The sequence below is a fragment of the Carassius gibelio genome, chromosome B16 (assembly GCF_023724105.1).
Source record: "Carassius gibelio isolate Cgi1373 ecotype wild population from Czech Republic chromosome B16, carGib1.2-hapl.c, whole genome shotgun sequence".
NCBI lineage: Eukaryota > Metazoa > Chordata > Actinopteri > Cypriniformes > Cyprinidae > Carassius > Carassius gibelio.
Window position 1 is genome coordinate 26,566,910 of NC_068411.1, and position 19,201 is coordinate 26,586,110.

General features: G+C 39.5%; 2 protein-coding genes across 6 annotated transcripts; both read right to left on the reverse strand.

The window, feature by feature from the left end:
• Positions 1 to 406: 406 nt before the first annotated feature.
• LOC127975470 (zinc fingers and homeoboxes protein 1) lies at positions 407 to 7,429 on the reverse strand. Of its 3 annotated transcripts, none has more exons than XM_052579592.1 (3): positions 6,992 to 7,429; positions 5,234 to 5,397; positions 407 to 4,832 (listed from the first exon to the last, which is right to left on the reverse strand). In XM_052579592.1, exons 2-3 carry the CDS (start codon positions 5,391 to 5,393, stop codon positions 2,503 to 2,505), a joined length of 2,490 nt encoding a protein of 829 aa, XP_052435552.1. In that variant the 5' UTR covers positions 5,394 to 5,397; positions 6,992 to 7,429; the 3' UTR covers positions 407 to 2,502. The 3 variants fall into 3 exon arrangements, with proteins under 3 accessions (XP_052435552.1, XP_052435550.1, XP_052435551.1); XM_052579590.1 differs by having other exon boundaries at positions 5,234 to 5,498; positions 6,992 to 7,428; XM_052579591.1 differs by lacking the exon at positions 6,992 to 7,429 and adding an exon at positions 5,620 to 6,102 and having other exon boundaries at positions 5,234 to 5,498.
• Positions 7,430 to 7,736: 307 nt separating this feature from the next.
• LOC127975463 (ATPase family AAA domain-containing protein 2) lies at positions 7,737 to 18,948 on the reverse strand. Of its 3 annotated transcripts, none has more exons than XM_052579563.1 (29): positions 18,578 to 18,948; positions 17,918 to 18,054; positions 17,744 to 17,796; positions 17,506 to 17,656; positions 17,298 to 17,379; positions 17,132 to 17,222; positions 16,800 to 16,970; positions 16,588 to 16,699; positions 16,268 to 16,291; positions 15,877 to 15,981; positions 15,519 to 15,627; positions 15,328 to 15,443; positions 15,015 to 15,189; positions 14,833 to 14,921; positions 14,577 to 14,736; positions 14,387 to 14,477; positions 13,743 to 14,057; positions 13,396 to 13,516; positions 12,572 to 12,755; positions 12,300 to 12,485; positions 12,025 to 12,160; positions 11,757 to 11,953; positions 11,512 to 11,671; positions 10,405 to 10,527; positions 10,163 to 10,321; positions 8,533 to 8,967; positions 8,307 to 8,440; positions 8,086 to 8,214; positions 7,737 to 7,893 (listed from the first exon to the last, which is right to left on the reverse strand). In XM_052579563.1, the coding sequence occupies exons 1-29, from the start codon at positions 18,713 to 18,715 to the stop codon at positions 7,861 to 7,863; spliced, it is 4,116 nt and encodes a 1,371-aa protein (XP_052435523.1). In that variant the 5' UTR covers positions 18,716 to 18,948; the 3' UTR covers positions 7,737 to 7,860. The 3 variants fall into 3 exon arrangements, with proteins under 3 accessions (XP_052435523.1, XP_052435522.1, XP_052435524.1); XM_052579562.1 differs by having other exon boundaries at positions 12,572 to 12,758; positions 18,578 to 18,942; XM_052579564.1 differs by lacking the exon at positions 16,268 to 16,291 and having other exon boundaries at positions 12,572 to 12,758; positions 18,578 to 18,925.
• Positions 18,949 to 19,201: the final 253 nt, after the last annotated feature.

The window sequence follows — 19,201 nt, forward strand, 5'->3', positions numbered from 1 at the left end:
CTATGCAAAAGTGCCTCTGTCTGAAAAATCATTCACGCACTATTTTTTTCTTCAATATATTAGAGAAATATTGACAGAATATTCTTTTACATTATTTACATTTTTGATTAGTCAGTGCATATCTTTAACCTGTACCTGACCATATAGAGTTGTGATTTTATTCTGAATGCCCAAAAGTAAAATTAATAGTTGCCTAAAACTGTGACACAGTGTTATAATTTACTATATAAAATGTAACGATATACTAAAATATGTTTCATGCCATAGTGCCAGTATATTTTATAATCTTGTCTCAGTTCTTACTAATGAGATTTGAGATTAAGAAGAAGAATGTGATGCCATTAGGAAATGTACTAAAAAAAAGACCAACTTTGAGGAGAAAAAGAACACAGCAAAGAATACAGCATTTATTTCATCCAAATTTATTGTGTTGTCCACAAACAAGTAGAAAATATATATATTTAGTCTAAATCAAGCAAAGGCCTATTGAAACAGTTCAATTAAATAAAAATCATTGCACAAGGCCTATGGCTCTGGGAAATAAAGCTTTGACAACCACAGCGGCATCTACAGATTTTAAGGCTCATCATATGAGTTTCACATCACAATCCATGATGGTTCCAGATCTGTATTACTATTGGTGCATGTTAAAAAAAAAAAAAAAAAACTATTTTTGAAACACTGTAGTTTAACGCTATTAGAGACAGCTGAAGGAAGCATTACATATAACTGTGGTTTGATTCTAAACTAAAATGCATTCGAAGCAAAATCCCAGTAAAGCTATCAAACTCTAAAAAATTTAAGGATAAGTTGTTAACAGTGGAGAGGACACATTTTGCTAAGTTTAAATGTGCTATATTGTTCAAACAGTACTAACCATGTTCACAGAGGCACCTTTGACCTCTTGCCTATAATATACTACAATATTCACAGGAAAACCCAGAGGGTTGCTAGCAATTCAAATGCATTTTCACCAAAAACTAAGAAACCCAGGACATAAAAACAAAAATACAACACAGAGCTCTTAAAAATCAGTAAAATATCAGTATTAAATCACACAATAATTATTTGAATAATCGCCATAGACCCAGACCCACTCGTGTAGAGGTGAAATTTAACATCACTATAAATACAAACTTATGAAAGAATTTTAACTACTGGTTGAGCATTAACCTATATGTACAAATTGAACACTTTTTATTCCCTCCTTCAGAAACATGCTGATGTCTTACACGTGGCGATTTTAAAAGTACAAGTCATAGTGCTGTTTTCATGCACAAATATTATAAAAAGAAAACCTTAAATTACACCCATACTGTAATTATTTATTAATAATTCATGTTTCATTTAGTCATATTAAACCAAGATATTAATGGAAACCAGAAACACATATTCCTAAAAAGAGAAAGAAATTCTGCAGCAGTCATAGAAATGAAAAACATAACACTTCACGATTAGGGCAAATACACATTATGTTTTCTTAACATGATTCATTATAATGTCCAGCAAATGAAAGTCCGCTTTGCTTACAGGCTTATGAACTGTGTAGAGGAGAAATCTGAGGAAGATTTCACTTCAAAAATGTACAAACGGCAAACAACAACCAAAAAACAGGAATTCCCCATGTTCCCATTGAATTTTAGAAAATATTTGAACTGTCTGGTTGAAAAATCACCTGTTTATTACAACAATTTCCACAAAACAGCTTTCCCATAAGATGAGTATTAGCTGTTATTGTTTGAAGATGACCCACATAATGGCAGTCAGCAGCACTATAGAAACACGTACAACTTCCTGTTGGGATGTACTGTGCTGTATGTCAGATATTCATGGTCAGTACAGTATGTAGACGATAAAATACTTTCGTGTCACTGAATTTGTAAATTTGATTTGAAATGTTTGGTCTCGCCCTACATATAAATAAGGTGGCTGGTGCATCACGGTGGTTGACAAAGTGCCTCAAGCGTCTAATTGACACAATGTATTCATGCATATTCCCTTAATTAGCTATTGTGTCCATTATTAAGGGAACCATAACATTCAATGCTATACCTTTGGCACTAAGTGTTCTCCATTTGACCCCAAATGAAAAAAAGCCCATTTAAAAGACCCTATAGAGGCCTAGGATGTCTTTGTATGTACAAGGGTTAAGGTGCATGATCAATTCTGGTAGACACAAGTTCAAATTGTATGCATGACATTATTATCATTATTCAAGGGACCTTGAGTTATCGCTGCACTTCAGAGCCGCAGAGAGAAAAGGAAAAATAAAAAAAGCCTGTCATTGTGCATGATTTCTCAATTTTTGAATGTAGTCAATCATTCGGAGCAAAAACAGTTCTCTTCAATGTTTTTGCTGAAAAGATCTTGTCAAACCTTACGTGAAACTACGTAAAATACAAGCAGAATTGGTGCAGTGGTGAAGGGCATGTGGTCGAGACCCAACACAGTCATGGTTTTCCATCAAGGGTCATTGCTCAGAATAAAGCCAATTCAGAAAGCTCACTGACCCTCAGACACAGACAATGTTTTTCGAACACTCTGTGGAGGCTCCCAGGTATCACTGTCATCAGTGTCATCATCATCTTCATCACCGTCTTCATCTCCCAAAGCAGGTCCTTGCTGCTCAACTGCTGTCTCATTTTCACCCTGATGCTTGTCCTCCTCCTCATCTTGTTCTTCATTTCCCGTTTTATCTTCAAACGGGTTGGTACCCATTTCCTCCTTCCGATGAATCTCCGCAAACCACTCTCTCACCTGCTCATAGCTCATGTTAGACTTGGCAACAAGCTCATCCAAGTCCTGTTCGTTCAGAAACTTGTGCTTCAAGTAGTACTCCTTCAGAATATCCCGTCCAGACTTGAACCTGATTGGTAGATTCTTCTCCGATTCGGTGGGCTTCTTCGCTTTTCTACTACGGGTTCTTCCCCAACCGCGATTTCGAATCCTCCGTTTTCTGTTTTTGTTACCATTTGTTCCTCCTGCGTTTCCACTTTGATAATAAAAATACCACTTCAAGTTGCCATTCTTCCAGGCATAGCGTGTATCGCCAAACCAGTTGACGATGTAGGAGCGAGGTAGTCCGCTTTCCTCAGCCAGCTGGTCGTATTCTTCTGTCGAGGGCCACTGGGTGCGAACAAACGCAGTCTTCAGAACATGAAGCTGCTCAGGTGTTTTCTTAGTAACCTTCTCTTTGCTCAGTTTCTTTCCTCCAGGTGGAGTTTGGCTCCCCTTCTTTTGGGATGTTTCACCATCTGCTTTCAACTCTGAGGAATCGGGCACAGGGGTTTTTCTTTTTTCGGTGAACCAGGCGTCAATCTCACGTCTGGTAAGTTTGGTCTCGGCCCTCAGCCGGCTAAGCTCTTCATCAGTTGGTGTGTCACATTTCTGAAAGCTTTCCTCTAGGACCACCAACTGCTCTGGCGTCTTTTCTTTAAACTTCTGCAAGGTAAAGTCTGGGAAGGGGTTCCAGGTCTTGGCGCGTGTCTCCTTCTCTTTGACGGGTGATGGCGTCGGAGACTGTGGTGTTTCATCACTAGAGTCAATAACAATGGTGGCACTGCTACTACCCCTGGGATTGTCATTCGTGATGAAGGCGTGGCTGTTCTTAGAATTGCGCTGGTTGTATCGGGTGTCACTGAACCACTTTTTAATCTCACCTTTGGTGAGGTTGGTCAACTTCATTAGCCTAGCTATCTCCGCATCGCTGGCAAACTGATTCTTCAGGTAGCTTGCTTTCAATTCAGACAACTGTTCCTTGGATTTCTTAGGCCGCATTCCAAAGTGATCAGCGCTGAGTGCGGAGTTCTCTTGAGGGGTCAGCGATGGGGGCTGAATGGTGGTAGCTCTTTTAGTTTCACTGAGCGCAGGACTTGTTTGATTGGTTGCAATCTTGGGCGTCTGGCTTTGATTGGGCATTCCTGCTACTGTCAGGGTTATTGGAGTGGTCACTGGGAGGCTATTGGCTGTGCCTACCTGTGTAAGAACCAGACCTGGCTGACCCACAATCTGGCAAGTCTGAAGAATAGACTGCAGGCCGTTAGTGGCAGAGAGATGATGGGCTGGTATAACTGTGATGGTCTGGGGAACTGTGTGGACTGTGCCATTAAACTGCTTCCTCCTCGCCTCCTCAACTTCTTCTGGGGTCCAGCTGACGCCATGCTTCAAACGCTGAGCTGAAAACCAGATCTTTATCTGCTCCTCACTGAATTTGGTCTGGGCTGCAAGTCCCATGATTTCAGACACCGATGGGTATGGAAACTTCTTGTAGGTGTTGACCAGGACTGCATTGGAGTCCATTGCAGCATTATATGTGGGTATACTACTTACTGGTATTAGAAGTTGAGTTTGAGCGCTCTGCTGGGCCTGCAAAGCAGAAAGCACCTGGGCCAATCCGGCTGGAAGAACGGTCGCAGGGTTCATAACCAGCTTCTTCTGATCTGCTACCACAGGGTTTGAAATACTGACTAGAACGCTGGGCTTTACAGACTCTGTGAGCAATGGGCTCATGTGTTCTGGTGCCATGGAAGTGCCCATGACTGACGCTTCCAATGGCTCCAGTTCCATCTCACTTTCAGTCACTGCCTCGCTTTCACTCACGACTTTTAGAGAAACAGCTATTCTCTTGGGTTCAGATTTGCTTTTCATTTTCATTATAGGAGTCTTGCTCAGAGGGATTCCAGTAACTGAGGGGTCATCGCTATCTTCCATCTCTGTCTGCACAAAACCACCTTCAGCGGTCAGATCAGAGATGGGCTGCTCTAGTGGTGTTTGACCAGAGCGTTTTCCTGAAGAACGACAGTCCTCACTCGAGAAATGGATCCCTTCATATTCTGTAGGGACAGTAAAAGGATTACTTTGATTAGAATCAGTATTGTGCTTGAGTGTCTGATATTTAAAAAAAAAACACATGACTTTTGACTTGCTTTTTGTTGTAACCAACTGCAACCACAAACAGCAATGTGCAAAAAAAAAAAAAAAGGTTGCTTTGGGTTGTTTTTTTTTTTGCATTCTGCTAGGTAGCCCCACTGTGAAATTCCATTCATCCAAAATCTCACTCACCAACATAGCTGTATATGAAAATATATGTATATATATTTTGCAGCATTTAAACTCTTAATGTGAACACAAAAGTTACTTCTGCTAAAAAAAACTTCATGTTGGACTTGGTAAGGACACAGCACTATTCCAACCAGTACAAAAAAAAAAAAAAACCTTTAGAAGTGACCTTCACCTGTCTCTGTTTCCATGGGAACCACTGCTCCCTCGGTGGGACCTTCTGCCACACTCTCAGCTCCTTCATTCCCTTCCAGAGCCTCCATATCAGGATCTTGCTCTACGACATCTGACGGAAGCACCATGCAGGGGGTCGTGGACTTCCTTCTGCTCGACATTGTGCTTGTGAATGTGAAAAAGAAAATATAAACTGGCCAAAGCCTTCAGGAGGTTGAATTTACAAGTTAAACATTAGCCCCATCCCAAGATTTGAGCTCAACATCCTGAAAGACACAGAAAAACAAAAATTTACACACAAGACACTGGTTATGATGTAAATGTGACAGTTGACCTACAATTAAAAACATTTACTGATGCATTCATATAAACACTAGGTCAAATTACCACACAAACGTAGAGTCTTCTTCTGCATTCCACTGTTAAAGCCAATTATTTAGAATTCAATGCTAATCAAACTTAAAATCAAATGAACAATGCATTATCTAGGTAGCACTTTACAGTAAGGCTGTATACGTTAATAAATTAAAAATCAGTTAATGTGAACCTTTACATCTGTTATCAAACATTTAACATATTTATCTATAGCCCTATAAGTTTATTGCATGGGTGACCAAACTCAGTCCAGGAGGGACACAGTGTTTAGCTCCAACTTGCCTCAACACACCTGTCAGGAAGATTCTAGTATGACTAGTAAGCGCTTGATTAGCTGGTTCAGGTGTGTCTAATTGGGGATGGATCTAAACTCTGCAGGTCCCTCCAGAACTGAGTTTGGGCATCCCTGAAACCTTAGTGCATCCGCATACATTGCAGTGACCTACAGCTGTCAGATATATATTTGTGCTCAACATGTATTTTACATTTAAGTTTTTTCTATAACTAAAATCAGATTCAAAATCATGAACAAAAAACATGAAATAAAACCTGCCAACAACTCAAAAATATGAGACTGCAATTATAGACAATTACTTAATGCATAGTAAAGTTTATTGTGGTTTGACTTTATAAATTCAATTTTGATTTATTAAATATTAATTTATATGGTGCAAAAAAAAATTAAGCTTCCAAAAAAAAAAAAAAAAAGTTGAAAAGATTTATATTATTAATAGAAATATTTCTAATAATAACAAATGAAAAGCTTAAAGGGTCAAAGTTATTTTCCATAACACATTTCTAAAAGTAAAAGTTGTGCATATTTACTTTAAATATTGCATTAAGAAATAACATGAATTGAAAATGAAAAACAGCGTTTAGAAATTAACATTTAAGATTAACAAATGATATAAATGACACATAATGCATTAACCATTGTTAATGCATCCGGCCCTTTTGTGTCACTATATAACAGGCGTCAGCATTGGACAATAGTTCATTTGCAGACTGAGAAATGTCAGACGTGTGAGGTGCGTTTTAAAGCGCTTTCTCTTAAAACACTTTGGCGTTTTCACGATACACTGTAGGCACAGATGGTAAACCATGATAATAAATTATCATTATCAAGAACTTAATCGTTATCATTTTACCATGGTATTTACCGATAACTTATTCTGTTCTACCTTTGAGTACCATGGTAATGGTGCATACATTACAGAAAAGCATATACACTACCATGATACACTGTATATGTATGGTACCCCAAGGTTGCTCAGAAAATTACTATGGTAATACCATGCAACAAAGTATAAAAACAACATAACAGCACGGTACTTTCCGGTACTTTTTGTTAGTAAAGGAGCTTCAGGGATGCGATGGAACTCACCGGCAGTGGGGTTCAATGTCAGATCGCGGCTCTGGTTGCGAGTATCCTCCGGTTCAGCGGCAGGAAGAGCGGAGGCGAGGCGGACCGAGACCCGCCGTACGTACAGGGGGGAAAACCCTGGATGGACCGGACAGATTCCACGCCGATCGGACGTTTCTCTCCCTGATGTCTTTATTACTCTGTTATCTGGCCGGGCACACTGCGCTGCGGTTTTATGGGTTTCTCAGTAAACACAATAATCATCTGCGCTCATTTTAATGGCAGTTTTTAATGATCATCAGGCGTCACCGCTGTCAGTGTTATACGTCGTGACATCATCGCCAGGCGACTCCCCGCCGTCACGTAAAATCGGCGTTAAAACAACATGTTTAGACATTAATTTAATCAAGACACTCACACAGGACTTTGTACGGGTCCAATGCACACACTTGTGGACTTTAAAATCGTCCACGCGCTACGAAACCAGAGCATTGACTATAGAAACGTACAACCTCCAAACTATGAAACGGTCCAATCAGAGCCAACGTGCAGTCACGTGACCCTTATGCATCTCAGCAAAGATTCAAGAGGAATTTTCCCCATGTTTTCTACTAGCTTAATTTAGATTTCATCAGCACCAGAAAAGCAGAAACCACAAGTGATTACAACACACAGTTACTTGAGGCAAAGAGTAGATGAGATGTTTATACCATTACCAAACTATATGCTTTAGATAAAAAAACAGGTATATAAGACTTGGCAAGAATTGTGATAAAGGCTTTTAATATGCACAACACTCAAAGACATGACTACAGAATTAGCAAAATATAGTTCATAGAGCAGTTCTTATTAGAAATATGTTGTAGTTTGTCTATAAAAAAATAAGAAAACTAGGAAAACTCTTCAACTTCCTTTGACATCTCCTGGAAAATAAAAGAAAATACATGTTAAATAGGCAGATAAAGTAAATAAGCCTTATGTATATTCTGTTGATTGTACAGTAAATAAAAACTTGCTATTTGCCATTAAACAATGTTTCATACATATACATACAAACATACATTCATTATATATATATATATATATATATGTATTCTTGCATCATCTAAATGTACCTGTATAAGTGCAGTTTTGTCATAATCTTTCCTGTGTCTATAAATGCTCTGACACAGCACAGCATAAAGTTTCTCCAGCTGATTGACCTCATATCCCTCCGTTTTGTCCACAACTCTCTGTAGAAGTTCCTGAAATCAGAGATTGAAAACACCTTTCCAATGTAGAAGTTACTTTAAAGCACAGTATTTTTTCTCAAGTTAGAAGAAGATATCTGACTTACTTTCAGTTTGTTGTGGTCCACGATAAGAGGCATGTTCTTCTGCTCCAGGATCTTCATGGCAGCATCCACACTGATGAGACTCTGCTGTTCGGCCTGCATCTTAAAACCTCTTGTCATCCGCCTCAGTCTGAACTCTGAAAATCCCATGCAAACTCAATTACTGCTTTATGGTCACAGAAACAACATAACTGTTATAAAATAAATGTTTTTTTATTTATTTGTTAACCTGTTCCTGTGTTGTCCTCTGCACTTGGCTCTGTCCTCTTAGGTTCACTGCCCTCCGATTCTTGGACATCATTGTGGGCATCAGTGGCATTATTCTGGATGGTCTCAATGTTTATGACCTCATCCTCTGCAATACTGCCTGTATTATCAGGGTCTTGTCCATCATTAGGGATGTTGTTATTCTGTGCTACAGCAGAGGATTCTGTGGGTTCCTCTGCACGAGCACAGCCATCAGTCTCCATTGACTCACACTCAACGTCTTTCATCTTTTCGGCATCTTCACTCTCAGCCAGTTTTCCATCTTCCTCTTCTTCCTCCTCTTCGTCTCCTGATTCTGCTGTGTTATGGTCTTTAGAGTTCAAATTTGAGCAAGACTTCTTTCTGCGGATGAATCCATTTCTCCATCTGTTTTTTCTCTTCTTTTTCATCTGTGAAGCTGTGGGTAGACAAAATATTTAATTCACAGCTCGCATGTAAAAGCCCAAAAAATCTAACTTAATGCCAAAAGTACTGGAAAAATATTTTAAGTATACAAAACAATGCTTAATGTTTTTTTCTTCGTGACAAACTTCAACTAGAAAGAGATGCCAATCTCGCTTGTGTTTTACTCAACAGGTGAGTTTTTTTTATTCGTATCTTAAAGAAAACGTATGCTATTATAACGATCAACAAGATTAGTATTATGGGGCATACATGGCAAATGCGGGGCATCGCGTCTCTAGACCCGCGCGAGGACGCGTCTAATCCATAGTCTGATCGCGTCTTTGCATTGACTTTGTATGTAATCTACTCGCCCAAATTGTTGAACTTGCATTTGCTATGTATGCACAATAATTGTGTTTGAATGTACACAAGTGTATATATTTGTTGAACAAGTAGTAATCGTTTTCATATCATCTGATTGATGGCCGTCAGCAGTTGGGTAGAAGACAACAAATCCCATCATTCCACGCTCCTTCTTAGCGTCATCAAACCACGCAATTGTTATTGTTTTGGTAGTGCGCCCTCTAGTGGCAGGTCCTACAACCTGTACCTTTAAAACAGAAATGTTTTAAGCACAATTCTTCTGTTTTTATTGTGAGTGTGCTAAAATAAAAGTAAACACTACATCTTACACAGGATTATATCTTACTCCAGAAATTGAGTTTTTTTATGTTTCAGCTGTTCGATCACGCTGGCACTTCATGTGTACACACTAGAAGTTGACCGATAGTGGATTTTGTCAATACAGATAACTAGGTTGGACCACACTGGCCGATACCGATTGATTAATAAATTAAAAATCTGATCAAATTAAGTAGTGGTCATAATACTAACATAAAAATGTTCCATGTGAGCAACGGTGTGTTTTGCTAGAAGCAGTTTACTGACTGCGCAGCACAGCCACACGTGCCACAGTTATGTTTGGTATAACTATTTTAAATGCCATAATGTCAGTTGAAAACATTGCAATTGTTTTAAAAATACTACACTGAGAACAATGAATAAATTTAAAGGGGCGCGTTCAGTGGTCTCCATGACAGGATAGGAAACAAAACAACAGATCCTAAAACCTCAAATTATACCTCATGGATGGCAGTTTTGAGAGGCTCTACAGCATTGAAGTCAGACAGTACAGTTCTGTTAGTCACCTGTATTCATTCCTGTTTGACGTGGTGATATCACTGCTTGTACTGGCACAGGTGTAGCATCTTTACTGGCTGCCGGATCATTTGTCTTTTGCTCCATTGTAGCGGAAACCTTTGGCAGCACGTGGTAGTAGGCAGGAGTGAATCGTGACGAAGTGGAGCCTAAAAATAAAACATTAGAAATGTGAGTGATGGCTACAGTCTCACTCCTATCCATATATGATCTAAAGTAATGTAAGTGAAACCTCGTTTGCTGCGAGACTCCTTGATCTCAGCGCAGATCTTCTCAAAGTCCTCATCTAATTCATCTCTGATTATGGCATGCACAGTGTCCTTGAGAGCACAGGCACGGTGTCTGATGAGCCGATCTATTACAAGCACACCACATAGTTATGCACGCTATAGAAATTACACAATTATGTAATAATGCAAAACACACTTTGAAAGTCATAGTTCTATCCCTGAAATTTGACGATTTTAGCATGGTGATGGATATGACAATGTTAATGTATTTGGTCTTGGCAAATAGATCTGCTACACTGCTGCTGAATACTGCTTTTGTTGGTTATTGCTGTAGTTGTAGATTATTGCTGCTGCTGCAAGCAAGTACAGGAACCTGCTACAACCAATGCATATGGCAATAAGGTGCCGTGAGTATACTGCTGCTGCACAAATAGTATATTAAATAACTTGTAACAGTTCTCAATAGGTGGAGCTGGGGAAGGTGGAGGGTTTCAGAGAAACTCTGAAAGCTTGCTGCAGGAATCTCAAGTGAATGTTAGCCAGCCATATAAATGCAAGGCAGTAGGCTCCTTGGCTGCATATGCTGTATGAACCAATCAGCTTGTGCCCAGTCGTTTAACATTCTAATCAGTTATGTTAACAACCCATCAGCCTGCCAGTTTCATGACTGAACTACACATTTAATCAAATATACAATATAAACAGTGATAACGTAAAATAATATTACACTTAAACTGCCAGTAGGTGGCAGCAAGTCATGATGAGTGAATAATTTTTTTTTACTGATTCTTTCAAATGACTGATTAATTCAGAAACAAAATAAGTGATTTTTTTTATGAATGGGTCACTGAATCATTGGCTCCAAACCATGGATTTATTCAGTAATGAAACAGTTGTGTGTTGTTTCGAGATGCACAGCAGTTCAACTGCGGCTTTGTTTGGAACAATCTTTTATTTGTGAAATAGAGCAAAAAATAAAATACTCTGGTCTAAAAGTTAACACAATATTAACTCTTTTTATTCAACTATTGTATAAAAGTCAAAATCACATGTACAATCATGCAGATATAGAACTGTTTTCTATTTCATAGCTAAAATTCTCAGCCTACCTGAGGGGTCTCTGTCTGGGTTGTACTCAAGGGCGTTCTGCCAGATCAGATCCACATCCTTCAGGTAAGCCCCCACAGTGTCATACTTGTGCAAATCAATTTTGGAGAGAACTGTGGACAGGTCCATAGGCTGTTTGATGACTGTAGTGTAATCGGGAACCTGTCCCAAAAAAAAACAAAAAAACACCTCAATGAACACATGGCATTGTTTCGCAAATATACAGAAGGCCATCTTCACCCTTTACCTCCTCTGTGTCCACAGGCTTTGTAAAGGCCTTGAAGCGTTTGTCCTGAGCCAGTCGGTTGGTGACATCCCGCAGGAAGAGGCGGAGTTCCCGAAGCGTGTCCTCTTCCTGTTCCTCTAGCTTTTGCATCTCCTGCTCAGAGAGCTGGCGGGGAGGCGGTGGAGGGGCCACCGGTAACACCTCAAGTGCCTGGAGGACTAAGAAGAAAATATGAGTTATCAGAAATGTGCATGGAAATACTAACAATGTGAAAAAAAAAAATACTCACCTGCATCTCTCTTAGATGCCGGTGCTTTAGCAGCTTGACTTAAAATAACATCCTCAAAGAATCTGTGCCTCTCCTCCCGAGATGGAAGTGGAACATTGAACACCTCCCCATACTCAACATGGAAAAGGTCCTGCACCTTTAAACAGGTAAATAATAATAATAATAATAATAAAAAAAAACATTTTATTCTGTAACTTTGTAGAAGGTAAATGCATCACAACTGCCATTTTATTTACAAAAAAGCTCCAGTACTGTATATAAAGTACACGTGGTACCTCAGGATAGAGCGTGTGGTGAGGAAAGCTGCATGTGGCGAGGAGGAGGCAGGGGCAGAATGAAGGAATGTCCTGCAGGAGACTAATGAATGTGGCCTTTAAAGTGGAGCTCACAGTGTCCCACCAGCACTGAATGTGTGGAATATACAGAATGCTGGGTGCGGTTCTCCTCGCCTGACAGAAAACCTGATGTACAATTCAGATCGACAGCCATTTAATAAAACACGTTTATCCATGTATCTTGATTTCTAGTATAAATTCTGTGTGTTCACCTGTGCACAGGCCTCTTCTGGGGTGGCTGAACTGACCCCATACAACACAGCAACGTCAAGTGTATAAACGGTGAACTTCTCCAGAGCGTGAAGTATAGCAGGAGCCAAGTGTGAGGACTGACCAGAGCCTGATGTCCCACAGAGCAGCAGTCTGGGTCTGAATGAGGTGGGCTGTTGCAGGGCACTACTATAATACAATAAAAAAAATTAAGCACAGTGATGACAGGAAGGTCAAAACAACACCAAATATACCACAGGCTGAACATGTTTCTCTATTTTCATCTGTGAAATTCTTTTGCTATATTTTCAAGCTTCGTCTCAAATACTTGCTGAGATGCATACCAACAGCATTAAAAGGCAACATATAGGCACATTCCTAATGAGAAAATGTTACAAAAACTAAGAAACACAACACAAAAAAAAAAAATCTTTAGGCAAATCATAGAATGAAATACAGCAAAATAATTTGTTCAAGTTGGCACAATAATAACTATTAGCATATTTTTTAACAATCAATGTGATAAATATAAAATAATTACAAATGTATTTTATTAAAATAATAATCTAATTAAAATTTGACTTTTACCTATTATGTTTTATATAGGTTAATGCATGTCTGTACAGAGTTAAGTGAAACCACATATGAAGAGTTCAGTCAGGAAAAGGGAAATTGTGCACATGACACTTCATATCACTTATGTTGGTCATTTAAATGGGATAACGGTACATTGTCACAATAAAACATCAGACTTCGTTTAGAAAATTGCTTATGCTTCCCCATATGCACAGAGTCAGCACAGAAATCAGTTCTTCGCATTTCTAACCTCTTCAGATGAAGCGCAGACGCAGGCTGTCCAGTGTTCTTCTGAGCTTTATTAGTAATGCACACAGAGGACCCCTCATCTTCACTCTGTAGTAGATCATCTAAGATGCCAGAAAGACCCTCTAAAATAGAAAATATTTACTTCCATTGATAATTTATTTCAAAATCACTGGGTGTGTGTTTACTGCTGTGTGTGTGCGCGCACTTTGGATGGGATGAATGCAGAACACAAATTCAGAGTATGGGTTACCATACTTGGCTTCATGTCACATCACATCAGTATTTTTACATAAACAGAACATGAGTGGCACTACTATGGGGATGAGCGAAAGAAATAGTTGTCTTTACCAGCATCTCTTTTCTTCTTGAGGCCCTGCTCTACATGAGGAAAAAGTCTCTGCAGCATCTCCATGGCATTATTGAGAGCAGAGCTCAGCAAGGGTTCAATAACAGGCGTTAGTGCTTTAGCTGGAGAGGCCACTGCCCTCTGTGAAGCTGAAACTATCTTCGTCATGGCAGAGAGGAAGTCCCGGCCAGTCACGCTGATGGACTCCACATCCAGCAAGAGTTTCTGGGAGGATGCATAGATCTGGGGGTAGCGTCTACGCAAGGCGCAGAGAGCTGCTTCTGAGCACACAGCTTTGATATCTGCACCACAATAACCTGGAAGCACAGGGAGAGTTTTGACTATTGGAATACAATCAGGGAAGATAGTGCAGTTTGTTCTGGATATGAACTGCCCACTTGGACAGAATGAGACTGTCTGAGGGTTCTGCAAATGCCAGAATTGAGAGAACTAGATAGTGGGAATACTAAAACAGTAGAATGTCACGTAACACTGCTGCTTAAAACCCAAGTAAAGCAGGTTCTAGAGGTGTGTTGGAAAACACCAGACTCTTTGCTGGCACTGAGAAAACTGAGACAAAGGTAAGCTGTTATGTGAGATGCAATCATCAAGTTGTTTCACACAGTGGAACAGGAAAAGCTCTTACCAACACACTTGTCAGCCAACTCTTCAAGAAACAAATCAGACAGCTGCGGGTCCCACTGCCTAGTATGAATCTTCAAAATATCTTTTCGTGCCTAAAAATCAGCAACAATGTCTTGTAGGTTACTTTTTAAAAATGCAGTCAAAAAGAAGCACTGGCTAAAGCAGCCCACAACAGAGCTCCAAACTCCTACCTCTCTGTCTGGTAGGTTGAAGAGAAACTCTCTGTCAAATCGTCCAGGCCGTCTGAGTGCAGGATCGATGGAGTCCAGGCGGTTAGTGGCTCCAATAACAACCACCTCACCACGGCTGTCTAGCCCATCCATGAGAGCCAACAGAGTGGACACGATAGAGCTTAAGACAACATAAACAATTTCATAAGTTTCATAACTGGACAGCAAGAAAAGATTTTAAAAAAAAAACGAAATGCAGAAACACAGACTAACACACCTGTGTATCTGGTCTTGCCGGCTGGACCGAACGGGTGCAATACCATCAATTTCATCAAAGAAAATAATTGATGGACGCATCTGGTATGCCTTTAAAGATAAAAGATGCAGACCAAATTAGGCATTCATCAATGATCATTTTTAAAGGAAATTTAAATGAAAGTATGTTTAAATGTGGGCAACCTGGTCAAATAGGAGGCGGAGCTGTCTCTCAGACTCGCCCACCCATTTGCTGAGGCAGTCTGCTCCTTTTCTCATGAAGAACGCCACCTTCCTCTCACCTTGACTACACTCATTTGCTAGGGCCCGAGCTACTAAAGTCTTTCCTGTGCCGGGAGGGCCGTAGAACAGACAGCCTCTGGAAAAACATTGCATTCAATAAACATACATTCTGCATAAGGTGATATCTAGCATTACCTCTCATTTTTGCAAAACACTGATCAGTCATCCAAATAGGCATTTTAATGTAAATATTTATCAGTATCATAAATCATACCTTGGAGGCTGAATCTTAAACTTCTCAAAGACCTCAGGGTAGAGTAAAGGAAACACAACCATCTCCTTCAGTGCAGAGATGTGTTTGCCCAAACCTCCAATACTGTCAAAGCGTACCTGCACATGGAAACCTAACAGTCAAGCACAGGTCTGTACATTTTTTTAATTTCAATACAAATTGCAAATACATACTGTTTGGTCAATTTGCATTGGATCAACATCTGCAAGACTGGCTCCAATTTTAATCCTGTCCTTGTGGATTCCCAACAAATCATCCTTCCGTAAATTCATAGGGAGGCATCTACAGAGAAAATGTGTTAAGCTTTTAATGTGAAAAGCTACAAAATTTACAGATGTTGTCTAAGAAACAATTCTTATAAGAGCTACAACAGGTATATAGTAGATTCTCTATCACATGCACAAAACAAAGTACAGCTGTTATATTTCAGAGCTATATGATTGGTCATGTGTGCTCTGCAAGTCTTTGAACTCAGGTGTCTTTGAAAGCACAGCATCTCTAAAATAAAAAGTTCCCACTAAAAGCTTTTACCTGTTTATTGACCTGCTACGACTCTTACTTCTCCGCCTCTCAAATTTCTCTTCATCAGAAGAAGAGGATGAGGTAGAGTCACTACTGTGGATGGCATGTCTTCTCCTGAGATAAGAAAGACAAAGGCACAAAAAGATTTCTTTAAACAGCAAATAAACATTTATAGCATCAATAAAAAGTATAAACTTTCATAAAATATGCCCCCACCACCTTTATCACAACAGATCTGTCAAAACACAATTTAAATGTGCCCAAAACATTTGTGTAGTAAATATGTTACTGTGACACATCGTAGATTGTTTTTTTTTTTTTAACAGTCCCACTTTGGAAGTCCTTTAATCATCCACATGCAGATGTGCTAAAGAAAGGCTGCAAGAAAGCTTGGTCTTACCCATCAACCTCATTTCTGCTACAACTACAGCACAAGAAACACACAAAGTTGAGTGGAAACACATTAGTGCCTCTGAGATTACTACAAAAACACCACAATGCACAGTAGAGATGTGCATTACTAATACTAGAATATTTAGTTTAATTTTGGGGGGTTTTATGTATACAATGTATTTAACCACTGCATTGTGACTCTTGTGCAGACCCATTTTTGAAAGAAAACCCTGTCAAGTTAAGACTCAAATCCAAGACTTTGCACTTTCTTGAAAACTGGATTGTGTTGATAAAGAATCTGGAGAAAAGCAGATGACTAGTACTGACCTGGTGCCCCTCCTGTTGTTGTACAGTCTCCTGGGACTTGAGGTACTAAATGTAAATCTTCGTCTAATTGGGGCGGAATGACGCTTAAAAAATATGCTCTGCTTTTTTGGCTCTGTAATTAAAAAGAAAATAATGAAACAACATATGAAACATAAAAAGATGATCTAATTACATTTCAATGCAAGGTCTGTTTAATGTACTATAACACCAACCATCAAGAGGCGCCTGGTAACGTACAACAGCTTTTCTTTGTCGAAAATCATATCGCTTTCCATTGTCTTCTTCGTCCTCATCCTCATCTCCCTCATCATTTTCCTCTTCCTCACCTCCTCCATCCTCTTCCTCTTCCTCCTCCTCCTCCTCCTCCTCCTGATCACTATATTCTGGAAATCAAATACAGGTTGGCTTAAGTTTGCAAATATATCTGGGGCTAATATAAATGGTGTTTGTTGGAGAGTTGCGATTCAACAGTAACACAGAACCACTGCTAAATAAAGGTGAAGTAAACACTGGTTCAATTTTAAAGGGTTCCTGATTCAGTTACCATTCTCCTGGTTGTCTGAACTCTCTTCTTGTCCTCTTACTGAAGGTTTTGTGATCCTCTTCCTTTTTGTCCCAGAGTAAATTCGCAAATTCTAAAAAAAAAAAAAAAAAACAGTTGAGTGAAGTCCTGACTGATCACAACAGTACTAGAGGAGTCAATAACACACCTCCTCCTCACTGTCTTTGCTCCTCAGTCTCCGACGCATCTTCTGCATGTCATCCATCTTCTGAAGTACAGCTTCTGCAGTGCTAAAATAGATGAAAACAGTTTATGAGAGCTAAGAATCGTGTAAATATCCACACACAAAGTTTAAAGTCTGGCAAATTAGTGCTTAAAAACAGAAATATCAGTTTGTTTGCTGTATTAGTGCATACTTCGTAATGAGCCTGTCATAGAGGACCGACTGCTTCCTAGAGTCAAGCTTATATCGTGTGATTCTGGAGCTACGTCTCACGGCGCTGTCTTCTTCTCGCGTTTGAATCCGAGCACGAAGGTTTCGAGAAGTGGGAGTTGACTCCATCTCATCTGAAGAAATAAATAAATAAGTTTTTAGTAAGCTGGAAACCAACAAAACTGCTTTTGGATGTTTATCCAATACTCTGACTTGCCCACCTGTGTGCTCATCTGCCGACCTCTCCCCTTCTGCCTGAAGTCTTGGAGATTTTCTATGAATAAATAAATAATAGAATACAGATTAACAAATAACATATAGTAAATACATTATAACAGATGGCTAATGATTAAACAAACAGAAGAATAAAATAAATTAAACCATGACACTCCCACCTTAAATGCCTCCCACTTTTTTCATCTTTTGGAGGAGATTTGCTTGTTTGTCCATTCATATCAGCAAAGGTGACCATATGTCTTCCTCTTTGAGCTCTCCTCCTCACGTTGTTTTCCTCCTTTACAGTCAAAAAGCCCTAAAAATTGATCATGCATACATCATAGCAGTGTCTGACATGCTATAACGTTACTCATATATTTGCAGGACCTCACATTGTATACGTTGACAGGGATTATTTGCACTTTTCAAAAGTGTCACTCCACATTACTATTTGCAGGTGATTATAATGGTTAAAGTGTACATAATATAAATCGTTTAACAGTGACCCATAACTTATTTTGTCAATAAAAGTAAATTCTTATTCTGACTAGCCAACTAACTACCCATCTACAGAAATACAGATCGCAATTTTAAATAAATAAATAACTCCCGTTGACATACTCTATATAAATTGTTACCGGTGTATGTCTGACTTAACATTGCACATAAACTTATTTGTTTTGGAAGTGACGTTAACAGGTCGCGCGCTCCTGCAGTTCCCTCAAGCATCCCGCGCTCTTTTAACAGCCAGCTTTGTTTTGCTACCGCGAATATTTTACTGTAGATAAACAAAAAATTGCTAACATATTAGTTCTTGTAAAGAAAATACATTAACTCACATTAGCCGGACTGTCCTCGGCGCTTGTTAAACTGTCATCATGGGCCTTTTTCAGCCGCGCGGACTTTCTCTGAGGCGGGTTAAGAGAGAGAAACTCCGAGCTGGAGTCCATATCACCGTTACTGCGAAACATCACCATATTTTACGCGCCTTTAAATACGCTCAGACCATTCGCCGTAAGACTCACTTCTAATAAGTTTTGTCTAGTTTTTAATACGCCGAGTACGTTAAACGATAACGCATCGTTTTGAAAACGAACTCCACTCCTCCTTGATTTCTGGCGCCATAAACAACGTCACTTTCTGTCAAATGAGATAACGCATAATACTAATGCGCTGGCGAGACAGAAACTAGAACCGATTAAACGAATGCCCGCGCAAACAATAAATGTTCTTGTTCAAATTTGAACGTGTTATTCAATTTGATATGATTAAACTATAAAACGGAAATTGCTGGACATTCGCTGATAAAAACTTTGAAGCTTTTTTTCAAGTATCCGCTTATGCGTAGGAATACTGTTGGAAAGGGGTACCGGCTCATTTTTGGCGCGCCAAAAGTGACGCAGCGCTCAAGATTCTGATTGGCTGATGCAGGCCAAACCCCCTCATGAGCTTGTTTTTGGACC